At 60.8% G+C, this 21,406-nt stretch overlaps 1 protein-coding gene across 2 annotated transcripts; it reads left to right on the top strand.

Annotated features, from left to right (window-relative positions):
* The first annotated feature begins 962 nt into the window (after positions 1-962).
* Positions 963-21,224, top strand: MPP1 (MAGUK p55 scaffold protein 1). Of its 2 annotated transcripts, XM_062006601.1 has the most exons (12): positions 963-1,164; positions 7,256-7,387; positions 8,482-8,560; positions 9,486-9,571; positions 10,683-10,751; positions 14,538-14,734; positions 15,276-15,382; positions 16,203-16,283; positions 16,768-16,848; positions 17,561-17,763; positions 18,317-18,391; positions 20,008-21,224. In XM_062006601.1, the coding sequence occupies exons 1-12, from the start codon at positions 1,063-1,065 to the stop codon at positions 20,182-20,184; spliced, it is 1,389 nt and encodes a 462-aa protein (XP_061862585.1). In that variant the 5' UTR covers positions 963-1,062; the 3' UTR covers positions 20,185-21,224. The 2 variants fall into 2 exon arrangements, with proteins under 2 accessions (XP_061862585.1, XP_061862586.1); XM_062006602.1 differs by lacking the exon at positions 18,317-18,391.
* Positions 21,225-21,406: the final 182 nt, after the last annotated feature.

The following is a 21,406-nucleotide window of genomic DNA, read 5'->3' as shown; positions in this document are numbered from 1 at the left end:
ATAGCCACATGAGCCACAGGTGCATGAGGAGGGGGAAGACCCTGAAGAGTGCAAGAACAGCGGCCCCTCTCTATGGGAAGGACATGGAGGTCCTGAGAGGATCCAGAGGCAGCTGCCAAGCTGGGAAAGGATTTGGAGCATGTCTGAGATGAGGAAGGGCTGAGGGATCTGGGGCTGTTGAGCCTGGGGAAAAGGCTCAGGGGAGACCTTCTCACTCTCTACAGCAACCTGAAAGGCAGCTGCAGCGAGGTGGGGTCGGGCTGTTCTCCCTGGTATCAAGCAATAGAACAAGAGGAAAAGGCCTCAAGTGTCAGCAGGGGAGGTTCAGGCTGGGTGTGAGGAGGAATCTCTTGGCTGCCAGGGCTGTCAGGCATTGGAAGGGGCTGCCCAGGGAGCTGCTGGAGTCACCGTCCCTGGAGGGGTTTCAGAGCCGGGTGGGTGCTGCACTGAGGGCAATGGGCTGGTGGGTGATGGGGCTGGGACAGAGGCTGCACCCCATGGGCTGAAACCACTCTGTGATGATTCTGTCCCTGCTGCAGCACAGAGAAATCCCCGCAGTGTCCCCCCGGTGAGGGGCAGCCGCAGCACAGCACACGCTGCCCTGCACCCCAGCGGGCCCGGGGACGGCCCTGGGCTTGGCAGAGCCCGCGATGGCCCAGGGCTGCCGAGCAGAGCTGCCCTCCGGGTCACTGCCGAGCCCCTGCCCGGAGAAGCCCTTCTCGTCCCCCACTTTTGGCAGCGCCCTGCCCGGCCTGCGCCCGGCTGCAGCCGCGCTGGGGGCTGCCACGGCCCGGCGGCCGCACGGCTCCGGCGGGGACACGGCGGGCCCAGGCCGCACGGAGCCCCCGGCGCCGGCGCTGCCAGCGGGGCGGGCCCCGGCCCGGCCCCCCGCGGCCTCGGCCCGCCCCCGGCCCGCCCCGCCCGCCCGGCTCCGCTCGCCCGCCCGCAGGCCTCCCCCCGCCGCCACACAGGCGGAGAGTGCGCGCTGCCGGGGCCGGGGCCGGGGCCGGGGCCGCTCCGTTGGAGCCGGCGGATCCGGCCGCAGCGGCTGCCGTTGGAGCGATGACCCTGAAGTCGGGGCGCAGCGGCAGCGCCGGCAGCATGCGGACCGCGCTGTCCGACCTCTACCTGGAGCACCTCCTGCAGAACCGGGCCAAGCCCGAGGTGAGTGGCGCCGGGGGGCAGCGCCGATCCGCCCGCAGCCCCCATGCACCCCGCCCGGGCCCCGGCTGTGTCACTGCGGTACCCGCGGAGCCGAGGCTCCCAGCCGTGGGGAACCGTCTGCCGGCGTGGCTGGCACAGCACGGCCCGGCGGGGAGCGAGGAGCTGGGCGCAGGGGGAGCAGGCTTCAGCACCCAGCCATGGAGGAGCATGTGCTTGTTTTGCTGCAAAGTTGTAGCTGGTCTGAGCTGGAACTGCCTGTCACATGAGCTGATTCAGCTGCTGAGCATCCTGCAGCTCCCCGGGGTGGGCTGGAGGTGTAGTGGGCTCCAGAGGTGATGTGGTGGTGAGTGCTTGCCTCGGAGGAGGAGGATGTCAGCAGCCCTTGGTGCACCTACACCGGGGCTAGGAGTGGGCCACCTTTACTGGCGGGCAGGCAGGCTGCAGCAGCCATCTCAGCGCTGCTGGGAGGCTCCTTCCCCAGCCAGGGCCGAGTGGGGTGGCTTGTGTGCAAGCAGGAGAAGGTCAGCAGTTGCCGGTGCTGAGCAGCTGGTGCTTTTCTCCCAGCTTTGAACAGGAGCTCCAGCTGGAGCCGTGGCACAATGTGCCTGGGCTGAGGTTTCCTTCCAGCTGTGGGGAACAGGAAACAAATTCCCCTGAAGTGCTTTCCTTCAGCCGCCCTGTTGGACGCTGCAGCATCCTCGTCAGGTCTGTCCCACACCGCCGGTGGGGGTGTTGTTTGTGGCTCAGCCCTAGCAGAGTGCTTTTGGGGGAGGAGGGGAAAAGGGAGCTTTGAAGCAGAGTGATGAGGCAGCTGCTGAGAGGAGCTGTGCCTGCAGGATCCAGGCAGAGCTGGCTGGCTGCAGGATGGCAGCAGGGCTTGCACAATGGAGATATCCCCCGGTGTTACAGTCCGTTTATTCCAGGAGGGATAGAGGTGGCAACCCAGGATCTGCCTGGTGGCTTTTAAGAGGAGATCTGTAGGGCTGGCACCCAACTGAGGTGACATGTCCTGCTCCTGTGGCTCTGGGACACGGCAGGGACACTGCTCAGCAGCTGAGGCCAGCTGGCTGCTCCTTGCCTGGAGTCACACAGGGCAGCCACGAGAGGTTTCTCTTCCCTGTTTTCTCTGGCAGAGCTGGAAGTGCTGTTCTGCATTCATAGAATCACAGACTCACAGCATGGTGGGGGTTGGAAGGGACCTTCAGAGCTCATCCAGCCCAGTCCCCTGCCAAAGCAGCTCCCACCTAGCTCAGGTCACACAGGAACGTGTCCAGGGGGGTCTTGAAGCCCTCCAAGGAAGGAGCCTCCACACCCTTCCCTGGGAGCCTCAGGGCACTGATTGCCCTCTTCCCATGAGCCCCACCACATGCCTGTGTGTGTTTTCCTTATCTCCCAACTGGCAAATACAGATGTACCAGAGAGGTGTGGGCTTTATTCCCAGCTGGGCACCTGGCTGCCAGGGTGACCTTGGGCATGTGCCCTTATGGGCCATGACTCGGTTCCCCAGCTGTGAGATGGGCAGTGAATGGGACCTTTGGGAGTCCAGTGGAGAGAAAGGGGAGGGTACTTGTGGAGAGAAATGCTGCTGAGAGTGCAGAGGGGACAGTGGTGAGCCAGTGCCAGCTCCAGAGCAGACTGAGGCCGTAGTCCCCATCCTTGAAGTGACTGAGGGCACTGCAAGTCAAGCAGAACTTCTGGGCTTGATCCAAATGAAGTGGGGAGGGGCTGGTTCGAGCTTTTTCATCTCAGATGCCCTTTGTCCCGTTGCAGTGTGTGGTGGCAGCAGGGGGAGAGCCCTTGTGGCAGGGCTCGCTCTGCAAGGCGAGGGCAGAGCGCCTGGGCAGCTCCTCGGCGTTTCTTCCGTCAGCGTTGTGGTTTCACTGACTCTCTCCTGGAGGTGACCTGTCTCAGGAACACATCTGGAAGGCTGCCTCAGCCTTTTCCTAGTGGGAAGGTGGTGCCTCAGCAAAACTGACTGTGCACTCTGGAAAAGCTGCCCCTTGGCCATTGCAGCACAGCGTGATCAGGGGTCAACATGAGGGCAGGCAGAACCCCTTCCCACTGCAGCCTCCTGTCAGCAGTTTAATCCTGTTGGATTTAAGCATTTTGGGGGGTATTTTAAAACCTACATTATGCTGTTGGGAGGGGGCTTGGGTGAGGGATGCTGCTGCAGTTGTGCTGGCAGCCCCCAGCAAAAGGCAGGGCTGAGTGACTTGTGAGCGTGTTCCCCAGCCTGCTGAGGCAGCCCAAGCTGTCCTGAGAGCACAGCACGGTGGGGAGGGGGTGTTGGAGCAGTAGAGGGTGGGAATGGAGGTTGCTGGGCCAGGACACCTCAGCAGCAATGCCTCAGCCTCCCTCCACACCCCCACTGTGGTTGTGATGTTGGAGGGGGTGTGATTCCTGGAGGAGGCTGGGGTTTCGTGGCTCACTGTGAGCAGTGGAGTGTGTGTCCCTGCCAGCCATCAGCAGTGCCAGGGGATCCCAGCTCCAGGGTCCCCTCCTGCATCTGAGTTGCTGTTACTTTGGGGGCCCACCTGGCAAAGCCAGTAATGTCTGACCTTTGTGCCAGCCCTGCTCTTCCAAGGCCATGATTGAAGTCTCTTGGTTAAAGCAGCAAGGAGAGCCCAGGAACCACATCACTGCAGATGCTCTTTGCACTGTTGTGCTGCTTCCCCCAAGTGCTGCCTCAGCCTCCTGCAAACAAGCTGCCCAGTTAATGTTTGATTTGCCTGGTGCAGCCCTGCACCAGGAGCCACCCCAAGAGGAGAGGCTGAGCCTGCTGGGGTCAGGATGCCAAGCCCTGGTCCCCAGTGAGGATTGCTCCAAACTGACTGTTGGCAAACACTGATGCCCTTCCCTCTGCCCTGGGACACAGGCTCTTAAGGCAAATGCAGCTGGGGAGCTGGGGTTCCCCTCTGACCTGTGGAGCTGGTGGCTCCTGGAGCAGGATTTGTGCATGAGGACTTGTACCCTTGCCAGCCAGCTGCAAGGCCCTGCCCAGCACCCAGCTCAGCCCCCAGCCACCTTGCCCTGTGTCTCTCTACCCCGAGGGTGGGCGCCAGTGCTGCCCCAGCCTGGGGCTGTGCAGACCCAGCAGAGCTGGCCACTGAGCCAGCTCTTCACAGCACTCACAGATGTTTCCTGTGGAGCAGTGTGTAAGTAGCAGGGTCTGGCCCATTGCCAGAATGACTCAAAAGGCTCTTGAGGTCACAGGCTATGCCAGGCCAAGCCAGCTGAGAGCATGGGAGCTACGAGGAGAGATGATCTGGCAGGCCAGCTGGTGTGGATGGAGCGTGAGAGCCCAACACCAGGGCTGGAACGTGCCACTGTGTGAGCCCTGGGCATCCTTGGGACCGAGGCATTTTCCCATCCTCATCCCATGGCTGCCCAGCACCACCAGCAAAAGCCCCTGCAGTCCCAGCAGAGCTCTGTGTGCAGCAGAGGGAGCTGCCAGAGGTCTCTGCTGGGTTCAGAGCTGCCATGCAGTGAGTGGTGGCCATCCCCAGGCTCAGCAGTGAGGCTCTGATAACAAGCTGACTCTCTGGGAATCACCAGGGTGACACAGGTGCTGAGTCAGCAGCCAGAGCTAGGTGTTTTCTTCATCTCTCAGCAAAAAAGCAAGGGTCAGGGCTGGGAGGCTGGGCTGGCAGGGATGGGAGGGACAGTTCTGGGTCATCAGGCTCTGCTGAGCCTAGAGGTTTGAAGCTGGGGATTGCAGGGTGCAAGACTTTCCCCACACATGGCCAGATAAGTTTCAGCTGTGCTGACTCCAACCTCCTCCTGGGCACTTTGGCCTTGGGCTGGGCTGGAGAAGCCCCAGGTCTTCCTCCTCTTGCTCCCAGCTGCTGCTTTGGGCAGGGCAGCACAGAGCTGAGGGCACTGCTTGCAGCTCCTCCTGCTGAAGCTGATGGCAGCTCATGCCCACACAGTTGCCTTTCCCCCCTGAGGAGGAGGTTGGTTGGCTGGTTTAGAAGTAGTTGGCCTAAAAATAAATCCCAGCTCTTGGCTGTCATTGCAGCGTGGGCACCTGGCTCCCTGAGCCCTCCCTGCCCCACCAGCACCCTCTTGTCAAGGCTGTCAGATGTGTCACAGTGCTGCTCCACGCTGCTCCTTCTCTGCCAACACCTCTCCCTCTGGTCCTGGGTCCTCAGCTCACTGCCTTCAGCTCCATCAGCTTCCCTGCTCCTGCCTTCAAGTCCCTCTCTGCTTCCAGCCCTTGCACAGGACTGGGGTCTGCAGTAAATGCTCCTCACCCCAGTTGCAGCCACACAAACCTCCCTGTGGCCTGGCTGGATGTGCCCTTAGGCTGCAGCCTCTCCTCAGCTCAGGGCTGGGTGGCTGAGGGCTTAGCACTCAGTCAGCAGCAGAGGCCTTTGCTCTGCCTGGCTGGGCACAGCCTGCTGTGACACTCAGGGGGACTGAAGCTGCTCAGGACCTTGCTGGGTGTCCCTGCAAGTTTGCTGCCTGGGGCTGCCAGCCTGGGGGCTGCTGGGAGGGAAGGGGCAAGCAGCAAACTGGGCAGCAAAGCCAGGAGCCTGGTGTGGAGTGGGGCAGGCAGGAGGATTTGCTTTGTGTCTTGGGCTGGCCTGGGGGTTTGGGCATGCCAGGCTGGGGGTTTGGGCATGCCAGGCTGGGGGTCTGGGCATGCCAGCCATGGGATTTGGGCATGCCAGCCTGGGGGTTTGGATATGCCAGCCAGGGGGTTTGGGCATGCCAGGCTGGGAGTTTAGATATGCCAGCCAGGGGATTTGGGCATGCCAGGCTGGGGGTTTCGATATGCCAGCCTGGGGGTTTGGGCATGCCAGGCTGGGGATTTGAACATGCCAGCCAGGGGGTTTGGGCATGCCAGCCAGGGGATTTGGATATGCCAGCCTGAGGATTTGGATATGCCAGCCAGGGCCAGCCAGGGGGTTTGGACATGCCAGCCAGGGGGTTTGGGCATGCCAGCCAGGGGATTTGGATATGCCAGCCTGGGGGTTTGGATATGCCAGCCAGGGGATTTGGGCATGCCAGCCAGCTGGGCAGGGGCTGGAGCTCAGAGCTAGCCTGGGAGAGGCTTGAGAGAAGTCCACTTGGGACCAAACTGATGCATCTGTGAGCTGTGGGGAGATGTTGCCAAGGGCTTGAACAGGAGGTGGCAGCCCACTGCAGTGTCCCTGCTGCATGGCAGAGTGGGTTTGGAGGTGTGTGCCCAGGGCCCTGTGCAGCCTCCTCCCCTGCTGGAGGTGAAGAACAGAAGTTTCCCCATGGCTGAAGGGCCCTGCTTGGCTTCCCAGTGCTGCCCAGCATGGAGCTGGGAGCTGGGGAGGGGAGCAGGCAGTTCCTGCCTGGTTTGGGAGCACGTTGCCCTCAGTGCCTGGACGTGGACCCAGCTCTGCCTTGTGTCAGTGGCCCATTGACATCGATGAGGAAAGGTTGAAGTTGCCAGCTGTGTGAGAGCAGAGCCTGGCCCCAGCTCTGAGCCAAGTCCCACGCTGCTGTGTTCTCTGGGTGCAGCCTGGCCCCAGCTCTGAGCCAAGTCCCAAGCTGCTGTGTTCTCTGGGTGCAGCCTGGCCCCAGCTCTGAGCCAAGTCCCAAGCTGCTGTGTTCTCTGGGTGCAGCCTGGCCCCAGCTCTGAGCCAAGTCCCAAGCTGCTGTGTTCTCTGGGTGCAGCCTGGCCCCAGCTCTGAGCCAAGTCCCAAGCTGCTGTGTTCTCTGGGTGCAGCCTGGCCTTTGTGCTCAGCAGGAAGCCAGCTGAGGCCCGAGGAACCTTGGAGACTCCTTGCTGCAGAAGATGCTCAGCTGTGGGCTCTTTCCTTCTGCTGCCTGTAGCTTCTCCAAAGTTTTCCTGCCTCCTGTGTTTCCCAGGCTGGAAAACTACAGTCCAAACCCACATCCACATCTTCAAGGGTGAAGCTCTTTGGCTTCTTTCTCCTCTCTTGCTCTTCTTCTGCTCTCTTGCTCCTCTTCTCTTGCTCATCTCCTCTCCTCCAGCTGTGCCCCAGCTGCACCATAACCCAGCAGAGTAGCTGAGCCCCTCAGCAGGGAGCTCACCCTCCCAGACCAAGCTGAGGTGGAGCCCCTAAAGCCTGTGTGTGTTTTGCCCTGACAGGCCATCTCCCAGTGCCCCCAGGCTGTGAGTGAGGACGTTTACAGCAACGGCTCGGCGGCGCCGGGCAGCAGCGGCCGCGAGCTGCGCAAGATCCGCATCGTCCAGTTCGAGAAGCTCACGGAGGAGCCCATGGTGAGGGGCTGGAGGCAGCCTAAACACCCCCAAGGGGAGGTGGAAGGGCTGGCCTCAGGGGAAACACACACCACTGGAGACCTCAGGCTTGGGAAAGAAGGTGCTGGATCCTAGCTGGGGACTCAGAAGGAGCCCCGTCGGAGGATGGTGATGCTAAGGGCAGCTGGGCTGGCCAAGCAGGGGCTGTGGTGATGCTAAGGGCAGCTGGGCTGGCCAAGCAGGGGCTGTGGTGATGCTAAGGGCAGCTGGGCTGGCCAAGCAGGGCATGTGGTGATGCTAAGGGGAGCTGGGCTGGCCAAGCAGGGGCTGTGGTGATGCTAAGGGGAGCTGGGCTGGCCAAGCAGGGGCTGTGGTGATGCTAAGGGCAGCTGGGCTGGCCAAGCAGGGGCTGTGGTGATGCTAAGGGCAGCTGGGCTGGCCAAGCAGGGGCTGTGGTGATGCTAAGGGCAGCTGGGCTGGCCAAGCAGGGGCTGTGGTGATGCTAAGGGCAGCTGGGCTGGCCAAGCAGGGCATGTGGTGATGCTAAGGGGAGCTGGGCTGGCCAAGCAGGGGCTGTGGTGATGCTAAGGGGAGCTGGGCTGGCCAAGCAGGGGCTGTGGTGATGCTAAGGGCAGCTGGGCTGGCCAAGCAGGGCATGTGGTGATGCTAAGGGGAGCTGGGCTGGCCAAGCAGGGGCTGTGGTGATGCTAAGGGGAGCTGGGCTGGCCAAGCAGGGGCTGTGGTGATGCTAAGGGCAGCTGGGCTGGCCAAGCAGGGGCTGTGGTGATGCTAAGGGCAGCTGGGCTGGCCAAGCAGGGGCTGTGGTGATGCTAAGGGCAGCTGGGCTGGCCAAGCAGGGCATGTGGTGATGCTAAGGGGAGCTGGGCTGGCCAAGCAGGGGCTGTGGTGATGCTAAGGGGAGCTGGGCTGGCCAAGCAGGGGCTGTGGTGATGCTAAGAGGAGCTGGGCTGGCCAAGCAGGGGGTGTGGTGATGCTAAGAGGAGCTGGGCTGGCCAAGCAGGGGCTGTGTTTCCTCCAGCCCAATGTAGACACAGGCCTGGAGAGGGCTGCAGCTCTGCCTTCAGCCAGCACTCATGGATTTTCCTGTCTTCCAGGGAATCACACTGAAGCTCAATGAGAAGCAGAGCTGCATGGTGGCCAGGATCTTCCACGGGGGCATGATTCACAGGCAAGGTAACCAGCCCCTGGGTATGGTGGGGCATGCACAGGGCTGCTGGCCCTGGCTGCTTTCCCTTGCCACGTGGACATTTGGTGTCCATTCCTCTAGCAGGAACATGCCAGGCACTTGGGACTCACTGGTCTCAGCGTGGTTGTGTTGCTCCACTGGAGGCTTTAGGGAGAAATGAAGGGTTGGGGGAAGGGCTCTCCCGAAAAGGAAGCAGGGACTGGCCCTGTCTGGTGCTGGGGTCACTGTAACAAGAGATGGATCATACCCCAGAGGCTGCCAGGGAAGCTTTTCCCCTTCCTAAAGTGCACAGATGGAACAGGCTTCTTGTGGATTGGCTCTGCAAAGCAAAAGAAGGTGCCAAAAGGAGTAAAGAGGTGCTGTTTGCTGGGTTTGGGTCCTGCCAAAGGGGCCTGGAACTGTTCTGTGCTTAGAAGGAGAGGCTCCTTTTCCAGCCTTGGATCCAAATCTGAGCTTGCCTCTGCCAAAATAAGCCAGAAGCCATTCCAGTCATGCTGCTGGAGCCTGATTTGTAGCAGGATGTTTGAGGCTGTAGCCTGGCTGGGTGAGAACACACAAAGTCTAGATGCTTGTGTAAGGAGGGCTGTCATTTGGCTCCAGGTGAGGTGCTTGGGGTTGGGTTTGAAGGAACAGCCAAGTCCAAACTGCTAGAGCACACACCATGGAAACCAAGCTGGTGACCTTCAGACTGTGTGTGCTGGGTGGAGGGCAGAGAATTCATTCCCCTTGTGCTTGAGTCCCATGTCCTTAGGTGACAACGTGGGGCTCCACAGGCATTGCCCAGGCAGACACTGCAGTGTGCTGGCCACAGCTTGCCCAGGGGGTTGGGAGGCTGCTGGAGCTGTGCAGTTGGGCTGTGCTGGGAGGCTCTTGTCTGGTCCTGCACTTCCCTGTTTCTCCTGTTGCTGGCAGGCTCCCTTCATGTGGGTGATGAAATCATAGAAATCAATGGGCAGAGTGTGAGCAACCACTCAGTTGACCAGCTGCAGAAGATGCTGGTAGGTATTTGACCTGCCAATGTGCATGCTTGGCTGAGCATTCACCCCTCCAAGGTACCAGAGCCAGCACACAGCTGCTGTGCAGCAGTGTGCTGTGGCAGAAGGCAGGGCTGCTGTGCTGGAGTGCTGCAGCAAGGCCAAGCACTGTGTCTCTGTACACAGCCTGGGGGAGCTGTGCTTGCTGCTGGTCTCTGGCCTCCTGAGAGCAGCACCCAAGGCTGCTGGCTGGGACCCTGAGGTGTGCTGAAGTGTGTGGGGCTTGGAAACCACCTGTGCTTGACAAGGACCAGTGTGTGCAACTCCAGCCCAGAGGCTGGCTGCTGTCCCAGGCCTGAGCCACTCCTGCAGGTCCCTTTGGTGCTATTTTCCTGCTTGTTGGGTCATGGTGATCCTGCTGGACCCTTGCAAGAGTCAGCTTTGCACAGGGTCTCAAACCTGCCTTGGGCTCACATGCTGAGGCCATCCTGATCCGTGTGGGACTTGGCTGAAGGGAGGTGGTGGTGCTGAGAGCACCCACCAGCAGCCTGGGCAGGAGGCCTGGCTCTGCTGCAGTGCCACAGTGGCTGTCCCTGCTCCACATGGCAGGTCCAAGAAGGAGCTTGTCTTGTTCTGTGTCCCCAGAAGGGCTGTTGGCCCAGGAGGGCCCTCCAAGCCTCCCAATGTGGTTGTCCCTGTGAGACCATGTAGGTCTTGTGAAGCACTTGGGGCAACAGTGCATCTGGGGTGTGGTGAGCAAGGGAGTGCTGGCAGGACTGAGATGGCAGCATGGAGGGGACAGATGAAGGGGAGCTGGCAGCACCAGCCTCTCCTCCCAGGCCTCTCCCTGGGGCAGCCAGGACAGAAGTGATACATTCTGGTGATGCTTGTCAGTGCCTGCAGACAGCCCCTGGGGGTGTTGGGTGTCCCCCCAGAGGCATGGGACAGCCATGGCAGAGCTGTTCCTGGCCAGGCTCTGGTGTCCCCCAGCATCACAGCATGGCTGGGAGCACCCACAGCCTTGCCTTTTTTGGGTCCTGGCACTCAGCAGCTCCCTGCACAGGTTGGTGGTGTTGGGCTGCCTTCAGGCACTACCTCCTCCAACTCTTCTTTCTCCCCTTCCTTTGTTTGCCAGAAAGAAACCAAGGGGATGGTCTCAATAAAAGTCATTCCCAACCAACAAAGTCGCCTCCCTGCACTCCAGGTAAGTGCAGCCTCTGTCCCCTGGGCTGTGCTGGGACAGGGCTGGGGGGAGCAGAGCAAACCCTGAGGCACCAGCACTGGGGACACAGCACAGTGTGTGCACAGGAAGGTGAGCCTGGGCTGGCTGAGCCTCAGTGGTACGTGTGGGCAGCGTTTGGGGATGGGAACACAGTGGGGTGTGCAGGGCAGGAGGCACAGGGGAGTGTCCTGGCACCTTCAGAGCTGCACCCTCAGAGCCACAGCCAGGCACAGGCTCACAGCAGCAGCTCCAGGTGCTCCCCAGGTCACTGCTGCCCCTGCATCAGCTGCAGGGGGACACACAGGGCTGTGAGCAGGGAGGGGGAGGAAGGAAGTGGTGGGTGAGAGGAAGGCAGCTCCTTGAGCCTGCTGCTGCTGCCAGGGTAGGGCTGCCAGGCTGTGCCAGGGCTGACACCTGCCTGGCTTTGCCTTTCAGCTCCTGCTGTGGCCAGAATACTCAGGCCAAGCTTGGCTGGGCTGCTCTGCCAGGCCTTCAGTGTGTGGTGGCTGCCAGCCCCAGTGCAGAAGGCCTGTCCCAGGAGTGAGGGAGGAGTTTGGAGGCAGAGGGTGAGGACTGAATGGTGCTGGGGTGGGCAGGAGGAGCCCATGTCACCCTCCTTCAGTGCCCAGAGAAGCTGAAGTCTCTGAACATGTGCCCTCATGGCCAAGAAGGGCACAGGATGGGTCAGAACGGCTGTGGGTAGTAGGTCAGAGAGGTTCTGCTCCCCCTCTGCTCTGCCCCATGAGACCACATCTGGAATAGTGTGTCCAGTTCTGGGCCCCTCAGGTGCAGAAGGACAGGGAGCTGGGAGAGAGTCCAGCACAGGGCACAGAGGTGATGGAGTGGAGCATCTGCCTTGTGCTGAAAGGCTGAGGGAGCTGGGGCTCTGCAGCTTGGAGAAGAGGAGCCTGAGGGGTGAGCTCAGGAATGGTTCCAGATGCATCAAGGGTGGGTGTGAGGAGGCTGGAGCCAGGCTGTGCTCAGGGATGGCCAGTGACAGGACAAGGGGCAACAAGCTGGAACTGAAGAGGCTTCCAAAGAGACACAAGGACAAAGCTGTTCCCTGTTGAGGTGAGGGAGCACTGGCAGGGGCTGCCCAGATGGGCTGTGGAGGCTCCTTCTCTGGAGACATTCCCACCCAGCTGGTTCCTGTGTGCCCTGCTCTAGGTGGTGCTGCCCTGGCAGGGGGGTTGCACTGGGTGAGCTCTGCAGGTCCCTTCCAGCCCTTGAGTCTGTAACATGGTGGCAAGTGAAAGCTGTCTCTGTTGGTTGCTCAGCCAGGCTGTCCCAGTCCAGCTCAACCAGCCTCAGAGGTGTTTGGTTATTAAACACTGGCCCATGTCTGTCCTTCGCTGCTGCCCATCTGCCCCCCGTGGCCTGACCCAGCCAGCTCCAGTCAAGCAGGCCAGCTCAGTGCCAGGGGAGAAGTTCCCTCTGAGGACAAGAACACAGCTGCTGGCTCACCTGGGGCAGGCTCAGAGAAGGACACAGGGACAAATTCCTTCCTAGCAGCAGTTGTCCTCCCTCTTGCTGTGTCCAGGGCTGTGGTGCTCTCTGCTCAGAAGCACAGCTCATGGGCTGCCTGTATCTCTGCTTGTTGCAGTCCCCAACAGGAGTGGCCTTTGGGTTTTAACTCCCAAGATGCCCATTTCAGGGCCTGGCAGGCAGGACAGTGCTGGCATCATCATGCCCCTGTGCTGACTTGGCACCCAGCCACTTTGAGGCCAACCCTGTGTGTCCTTGGGGCTGGACTGTTTAAGGGGGTGCTGATGAGAAGCAGCCCTGAGCACTCAGAGCTCTCCAGGTCACCCCCAGGCTGTTCCCAGGGCAAACTGCAGACTGGTGACTGTTAAGACAAGGGCTTCTCCTGCTGGAGCCTGCTCAGTACCTGGGCCTGCAGCCCCAGAGAGGGCAGGCAGAGGGCAGGCAGGCAGCTCTCAGCTGGGGCAGTTCCTTTGCAGTCTGTGGGTGATGCCTGGAGCTGTCTGAGGCCAGCTCCTCAGTTCTGTAAGGGATGGTCTTTGCAAAAGCAACCTGGCTGTGTCTGGCTTGGGGTACCAGGGCTGCAGGTGCCTGGGCAGTGCTTGCTGTGTGTCCCTTGTGTGCTTGTGTTGCTGAGCTGCTGCCTGGCTGCTTTCCTCAGTCCCCATTGCTTTCCCTCATCCATCCCTGCTGCCTCCTGCTGGGAGAGCTCTCATGCCACAGCTTCATCCCCATGCTCTGCTTTTCTGGCAGGGAGAGGGAAGCATGTTCATGTGCTGGCTCTTTGTGCCTCAGCAGCACAGCTGAAGGAGGACATGCTGTGGGGAATGGGTTTCAAGTGGAACAAGGACAGCATGGTCTGCCCTACCCAGAGAGGATGAGCTGCCCATCACCCCAGGGGATCAGCCCCTTTGCCTGCTGGCTCTGGGCTCTGTAGGGCTGTGCTCAGGGGAAGCCTGCATTAGGCTGGGCCTGATCCTGGGCTGCTTGCCCTGCTGGTGGCAGCCCCAGGCACACCAACTGCCCAGCACCCTCCTGAGTCATCACACAAGTCTCATCCATGACTTGTGATTCCACCCCATGACTGGGGGCTCCCAGGACCCACAAAAACCCAACCCCCCAGGAGGAGAACGAGGGCAGTGTGAGGTTTTGTGCTTAGGCACAGCCTAAACCGTGCCTTTGACTCCCCAGCCTCCATGCCCTGCCTTGGCATAGCCCCTCTCCCTGACCTGCTCCTGATGGTGCTGGTTGTGCTGCCCAGAGACAGGCTACAGATGAGGAGCTCTTCATCCAGGCCCTGACAGCAAGGGGCAGGCTAGAAACTGCTGGGTCAGTGCCCTCCCAGGGATAGGTGACTGCCATCCCTCCTGCTGCTCCCTGACAGTCTTATTCCTCAACAGCCTTCCTGGAAAACAAGGTCCATGTGTGCAGGGCACAGGCCATTTCCCTCCTGACCTTGCAGAGATGCCTGAGGGCAGGGAGAGCACAGGGGCAGCTGCTGCCTTCAGGAGAGCCTGAGGCCAAGGGGATGGAGCAGGGTGGGCTGCCCTGATGGGAGCAGGCACTGTAGACTCCCTGCCAAAGAGCTTAGCAAGCATAAGGTGCAGAGGAGGAGCTGGTTTCTCCCACCTTCCTAGTCCCCAGGGCTTCCCCAGCCCCAGGAGGGTGACACAGTGGCCTGGGAAGCAGCAGCAGCTCGTTTCCAGCTGCAGGTGTGATCAGCAGAACGTTGCAAGAGTAGCCAGTGCTGCAGGGGATGGACAGTCAGTGCAGCCTTGGCTCCCCAGAGGCCCTGTGCCCATGCAGGTTGTGCCTGGTGCAGGGACAGGTCAGCACAGCAGCTGGGGACTGAGATGTGGCTTTCCCTGGTGTCCCAGCACAGGGGGTTGCAGGGTGATGGCTCCTTGCTGCCCACTCCGCTGCAGAGCCCAGCTGCTGTGCCCTGGGAGGGTCTGGCTGTGGGTCACTGCAGCACCTGCAGGGGGGGGCTACATGTCAGGCTTTGGGCCCCAGCTCAGGGGCTCACAGGCTTTCCCAGATGCAGCAGCTGCTTTGCTGGCTCCCAGTAGGGCCAGGGTGCTGTCCTCTCCCCTCCCTCACCCACCAGCACATCCCACAGCAGCTCCATGCCCAAGAGCTTCACCCAAGGCTTTGTTCCTCTCCTTTCTCCCCACCTGGCTTTGTGGGGCAGGGGCTGGAGTTTCTCCTGCAGCAGGGACTTTGTTCCTGGAGGTGGCTGTGCCAGCTCAGCGTGGCCATGCTGACCCTAACCTCTCTCTTTTACAGATGTTCATGAGGGCACAGTTTGACTATGACCCTAAGAAAGACAACCTAATCCCCTGCAAGGAAGCAGGGCTGAAGTTTCAGACTGGTGATGTGATTCAGATCATAAACAAGGATGACAGCAACTGGTGGCAGGGCCGGGTGGAGGGCTCCTGCTCCGAGGCAGCAGGGCTCATCCCTTCCCCAGAGCTGCAGGAGTGGTAGGTCTCTGCCTTTGGCCAGAAGGGCTGCATCTGGCTCCTGGGACAGGACAAGGGGTGATGGGATGAAGCTGCAACACAAACAGTTCCACTGAGACATAAGGGGAAGCTGTTGGAGTGTTTGAGTGAGGGAGCCCTGGCCCAGGCTGCCCAGGGAGGGTGTGGAGGCTCCTTCCTTGGAGCTCTTCAAACCTCCCTGGACACATCCCTGTGTGAGCTGATCTAGGTGGGAGCTGCTTCTGCAGGGGATTGGGCTGGATGAGCTCTAAAGCTCCCTTCCAGCCCCCTCATTCAGTGACTGTGACCTGGGAGTGGAGGTGGGAGCAGTGACTGTGCCACCCCAAGTGTGACCCTGTTGGGTCAGACCAGCGTCACTGCTGGGAAAAGGAGACACAGTGTCCCCTTCACCTGCCCCAGGGTAAACCTTTACCTGACCCAGCAGCCACCCTGCTCCTTTTGCCCCTCTGAGGGCCAGTCCTGCTGCTGCCCCAGGGCTGGGGTGCCAGCAGGGCACTGGGCATGGTCTGTCCTGTCTCGGCAGGCGTGTGGCCAGCGTCAGCCAGTCCAGTCAGAGTGAGTCCCCCAGCTGCAGCCCCTTTGGGAAGAAGAAGAAGTGCAAGGATAAATACCTGGCCAAGCACAGCTCAAGTAAGTACGAGCAGGGTAATGGGCTCCATCCTCAGTCCTGGCCATCCCTCCTGCCTCTGGGCAGGGGTAGGTGTGTCCTCGGTGGGAGTCAGACCCAAAGGCCCAGCTGTGCTGGCAGTGGCACCTCAGATACCCCACAGCTTGTTTGAGTCCCTTCTCCAAGGTGCTCACTCCCCTCAGCTGTGTCCCCAGGCAGCTCTGCAGGGCAGGAGCCAGGGGCTGGCTCACACAGGAGCCCAGCACCGTGCTCCTGTGCCCTGCTGGCCCCAAGGTCCTTGGTGGGTCAGGCTCCTGGACCTCAGAGCTCAGACTGTAGGGCAGGCAGTGGCCTTGGTGCTGCTCAGCAATCAGAGAGCAGCCCAAAGTGCTCCCCACATGCCAGGCCATGGCTCTGGTGGGGCTGCCTGTGCCAGTGCCCTGTGCTGAGCATGCCCTGGGCTGGCAGAGGCAACCTGAGGCCGTGCTGGCTGCTAGCCCAGCCTGCAGCTCCAAGCAGCAACAAACAAGGCCATAAATCAGCATGTTAAATAAAGCTCCCTCAGCAACAAGCTCCCTGCAGGGTCCTGCCACCTCCCCACCCAGCTCCCAGGTCCTGTCCTGAGCAGAGCTCCTGAACAAAAGCAGCCACTGGCTTCTGCTTCAGCCCCTCCTGTGCTTCTGAGGCTGTCACCCTTCTCCCCAGGCAGCCAAGCAGGGGCCAAGCTGCCAGCCCAGCCCTGACTGCTGCCCCCATCTTGCCTGGGGACCTGCCTTCAGCCTGACATGCAGCTGAAGCAGCTCTGACCACTCACCCTCTCTGTTCTGCTTCCCCCTCTCCCAGTCTTTGACCAGCTGGATGTGGTTTCCTACGAGGAGGTGGTGAGGCTCCCTGCCTTCAAGAGGAAGACTCTGGTGCTCATTGGTAGGTCCTGCCCAAGGCAGGGGCTGCATGTGATGGGGGGAGTGAACAGGGGCTGGGACAGCACTGCCCTTCAAACGTAGTGAGCAGGTGAGAGCATTTCTTCTGCCTGCAGCTGAGCTCCATGCAGCACTGGGCACGGGCTGGCACCTGCACTGCAGTGCTGAGGCAACAGTTAATTCAGGAGGTTCCTGCTTCTAAGGACCTAGATAGATGTTATTTATCAGAAGCAGCTTTGGTCTGTATGTACAGCTGCACCAAAGCAACAACTGCCATGGTGTGAGTGATGGACCCAACCAGCCCAGCTGGTGAGTGTGCCCAGGCAGGCAGAGGCTCTCCCAGGGCTGGAAGGCACCACAGACCAGCTCAGCAGGCAGATCCAGGAGCTCTGCACCTTTCTTTAGACCCAGAGCTCTAGAAGGTCCCCAGCACCTTCTGACAGGTTTCTCTGAGCCCAGCTTGAGCATCCCTCCCTCCTTGTCTGCAGGGGCCAGTGGTGTGGGCCGCAGCCACATCAAGAACGCTCTGCTCAGCACCAACCCAGACAAGTTCATGTACCCACCTCCATGTAAGTACCCAGGCAGTGGGGAAGTGTTTCCTCTCACACCATGAGCCAAGGCCTTCTGACAGCAGATGGGAGCTGGGGAGATGTTCCTCCATTGCCACCAAGCCCCTGGTGTCAGAGGCCAGCACACAGGGCACTGCAGGATCTCCCTGCCCACTGTCCCCTGGGCTGAACCTGCCCAGAGATGGCTGCAGGGCTGCTCCCACCTGTGGGCTGCAGACACAGCTCCTGCTCCCAGGGGCTCTCCTCAGGCTGGCTGAGTCCCCTACTTGTCCCAGACAAGGAGCTGAAAGGGGATTGGCACAACCTACTCTTGAGGTACACAGGTCCTCCCTGATGGCCAGTGACAGGACAAGGGGCAACAAGCTGGAACTGAAGAGGTTCCAAAGAGACACAAGGAGGAATTTGTTCCCTGTTGAGGTGAGGGAGCACTGGCAGGGGCTGCCCAGATGGGCTGTGGAGGCTCCTTCTCTGGAGACATTCCAACCCAGCTGATTCCTGTGTGCCCTGCTCTAGGTGGTGCTGCCCTGGCAGGGGGGTTGCACTGGGTGAGCTCTGCAGGTCCCTCCCAGCCCTTGAGGCTCTGTGATGAACCAGCCTCATGCTCAGGAAGGGAAGGGAAGGTGCCAGATGAGCAGAGCAGAGGCTGCTCACTCTGTTCCCCAGTCTGTGTGGGGTGCAGCACTCAGAGCTCCCTCCCTCCCTCCCTCCCCAGACACCACACGCCCCCAGAAGAAGAGTGAGGTGGATGGGAAGGACTACTACTTCGTGTCCACTGAGGAGATGACCCGGGACATCTCAGCCAATGAGTTCCTGGAGTTTGGAAGTTACCAGGGAAACATGTTTGGCACAAAGTTTGAAACAGTGCACAAGATCCACCAGCAGGACAAAGTGGCTATTTTGGACATTGAGCCTCAGGTAGGGACCTGGGGGAGGGGGGAAGGGAGGGGAGCTACCCCTGTGCTGGCTTGTGACTGAGCCTGGGGGTGGTGGCACTGCCCACCTGCCCTTCCCAAAGGGAAACGCCAGGGAGTGCTGGGCTGGCATTTCCAGCCCCAGGCCATGGGTGCAGTGAGGGGATTCCTCATCCCAGCACAAGGCTGGGGCCAGGCTCTGGGGGGAACAGAGGCAGGAAAGACCCTTGCCAGGGACCTCTTCCCCTCTCTGCCACCAGGCATGTGGGTGCTCCTTTGCAAGGGGGTGATTGTGGCCAGTAGCCAGCCCAGAGCAGGGCTGAGGATGCCCTTACACCCTCCCTGCTGCCCTGCAGGGGAAGCCAGGCTGGGACCCTGCTCCAGCTTCATCCACCTGCCCCTGCAGCACCCAACTGCCCCAGGCTCAGGAGTCCACACGCAGCCCATGGCCCCTTCAGCCCACCAGTGCATCCCAGGCCTGGCTGCAGGGGGCAGCAGGGGCAGCATCCCCAGGCTGAGCAGTGGCCACGCTGCTGACTGCTCCTCTCTCCCCACAGACGCTGAAGATCGTCCGCACGGCCGAGCTCTCCCCGTTCATTGTCTTCATTGCCCCAACAGACAAGGCAGAGCAGGTACAGGCACAGGGCTGGGGCTTGGTCCTGCTCCTCTGGGCTTCTTTGCCCATGGCAGGGGGCAGGGAGCCTGCTGCAGCAGCCCAGGGCTCCTTCTTGCCCCACATCACCTTCTTCCTCCCTGTATTGATCCGTGTGGTTCAGGAGAACAGGGCAACTCCTCAGTCAAAGCTGAGGAACAGGAGCTGGTGATGCACTCCCTTGTGCTGAAAGGCTGAGGGAGCTGGGGCTCTGCAGCTTGGAGAAGAGGAGCCTGAGGGGTGAGCTCAGGAATGGTTCCAGATGCATCAAGGGTGGGTGTGAGGAGGCTGGAGCCAGGCTGTGCTCAGGGATGGCCAGTGACAGGACAAGGGGCAACAAGCTGGAACTGAAGAGCTTCCAAAGAGACACAAGGAGGAATTTGTTCCCTGTTGAGGTGAGGGAGCACTGGCAGGGGCTGCCCAGATGGGCTGTGGAGGCTCCTTCTCTGGAGACATTCCAACCCAGCTGGTTCCTGTGTGCCCTGCTCTAGGTGGTGCTGCCCTGGCAGGGGGGTTGCACTGGGTGAGCTCTGCAGGTCCCTTCCAGCCCTTGAGACTGGGATTCCTGCAGCCACAGCCTCTCTCCCAGTTGCCACCCCCAGCACCCACCATCCCTGCAGCACATCCAGCTGCTGCTGTGTGTGTGGGGGGTGCACAGCTTGGCACCCGGGGCCGCTGCAGCTCCACAGCTCCACGAACAGGGCTCGTTTCATTCTCTGCCGCAGGAGGAGGGGGACAAATGTCAGGGCAGAAAGGGGCAGGAGGCAGCCTGATGCTCCCCCACTATGTGCCAGACACAGCTCAGGGAATCATGCTGCAGAGACAGACCAGGACCCAACAGAGCTCACCTGAGCCGGGCAAACTGCTGCTTGCTGTCCTCTGTCCAGCCCCACGAGCTGCCAGGCAGAGCCCAGCAGAGCTGCAGCAAACACAGCACTCCAAGCTCAGCAGCTCCAGCAGAGCTGGGGGGCAGAGCCCTGGCCCAGCCTGCCCCAAGCTCCTGACACCCACCAGTGAGAGATTTGGAGCTATGAATGAGCTGCCCCCTCAGTCTCCTCTTCTCCAGCCTGAACAGCCCCAGGGCCCACAGCCTTTCCTCACAAGGAAGATGCTCCAGTCCCCTGAGCATCTGGGTGGCCCTGCACTGGCCTCTCTGCAGCAGTTCCCTGTCCCTCTGCAGCTGGGGAGCCCACAACTGGGCACAGGACTCCAGCTGAGGCCTCAGCACATGTGGCAGAGCAGAGGGGGAGCAGAAGCTCCCTGGCCCTGCTGCCCACACTCTGCTGGATGCCCCCAGGCTGCCATTGGCTTCTTGCCCACGAGGCCACGTTGCTGCTCATGGGCAGTTTCTTATCACCCAGCACTGCCAGGTCTGTCTCCTGGAGCTGCTCTCCAGCAGCTCACCCCCAGCCTGGCCTGGTGCAGGGGGTTGTTCCTCCCCAGCTGCAGGACTCTGCCCTTGCCTTTGGTGACCCTCAGCAGGTTCCTCTGTGCCCAACACTCAAACTGGCTGAGATCTCTCTGCCTGGCAGCTCAGTGTCTGGGGAATCAGCCCAGTCCTCCCCAGGCTCCTGAGCACTCTCCTGTCTCTTGCAGTCAGAGGCTCTGCAGCAGCTGCAGAAGGAGTCCGACAGCATCCGCAGCAGATACGCTCACTACTTCGACCTCTCACTGGTCAACAACGGAGTGGAAGAAAGCCTCCAGCTGCTGCAGGAAGCCTTTGAGCAGGCCTGCAGCTCTCCACAGTGGGTGCCCATCTCCTGGGTCTACTGAGAGGGCATCTGACCACAGCCACTTCCCATCACCCATCCTGCAGCCGTGGGGAGGATCCGCCTCAGCTTCCCCCAGCACCTCCCAGCCCAGCACCTCTCCCTTCCCCTGCTGCTCCATGGACATGCTCTCCTTTGGGTCACACACACACACACACAGGGGCTCCAGATCTCCTCTCCTGGGGGAATGCAGGACTTGGGGTGCCCAGGGATTAGTTGAAGCCCAGGGCAGCCCATGGGCCTCACACCAGTGGCAGGGGGAAGCCCCATCCTGCTGCAGCACCCTGACAGGTCTTTTCTGTGCCAGTCCTGAGGGAAGGGGCAGAGCAGGGGCTGTCTCTCCAGGCAGATGTGCCATGCCCTGCCCTCACAGGGGTGCACAAACACCTTCAAAGTCTGTCTAAGGCTTCACCCAGACCACAGCAGAGCTCCTCCAACCCAGGGTTTCCCCTCACACAGGGAAGGAGGAGGAGTGTGGAGCATTCTACCCCCAGGCAGGTCTCACCTTGTGAGCTGTGAGTTTCCTGCTTGGCCCTGTGTGAAATACCTCCCTGTATTTCAACTCTCACCGTGCAGCTTGGATTGTTAGTGCCTGGCCAGAGCCTGGGCAGCAGCTGAGGAAATGCCACCCACCTCCCCTCCACAGGGACAGCTCAAGGGGTAAATCCCCCCCCAGCCACAACTCTCTGTTGCATGCAATAGAATCAGTGTCTCCAGGTTTTACCAGAGCCCTGGGATTCCCCCCTGCTGTCTGCCAACATTAAAGCCACCCACCCCAAGGGGTTCCTTCTGCAGGAGCACTGAAGCACAAGCCCCCTCCCCTTGACCATGTCCTGGAAGCATCACCACAGCTCCTGGGCAAAGCACAGCCATGGTGCAGGTGAGAGAATGGGGTGTGTTGTGGGGCAGGCAGGCAGGGCACAGGGCAGGAGCAGGGAGGAGACCTGGGCCATTTCTTAAAGGATGCCAAAAATCCAATCTGTTGATGTGCAATAGGGGATCTTTGTTCTGATCCACTGCAGGGAAACACTGAGCAGCAATAAATGTGTGCTGAAACATGGCCCTGCCTGCTGGTTTACCTCTTAGGCTGGCACTTGCTCACAGCTGGAAGGTTTGCTGGTACCTTCCTGACCCTGACAACCTCCAAGGTTAGGCAAGGACCAGCCTCTCCAGCCACCATCAGACCTCTCCAGGAGCTCAGTCCAGCATGGGCAAAGAGGGAAAGA

The sequence above is a fragment of the Colius striatus genome, chromosome 13 (assembly GCF_028858725.1).
Source record: "Colius striatus isolate bColStr4 chromosome 13, bColStr4.1.hap1, whole genome shotgun sequence".
Lineage (NCBI taxonomy): Eukaryota > Metazoa > Chordata > Aves > Coliiformes > Coliidae > Colius > Colius striatus.
The sequence above is the reverse complement of the archived record's forward strand: the minus strand, read 5'-3'. Positions and strand labels throughout refer to the sequence as shown.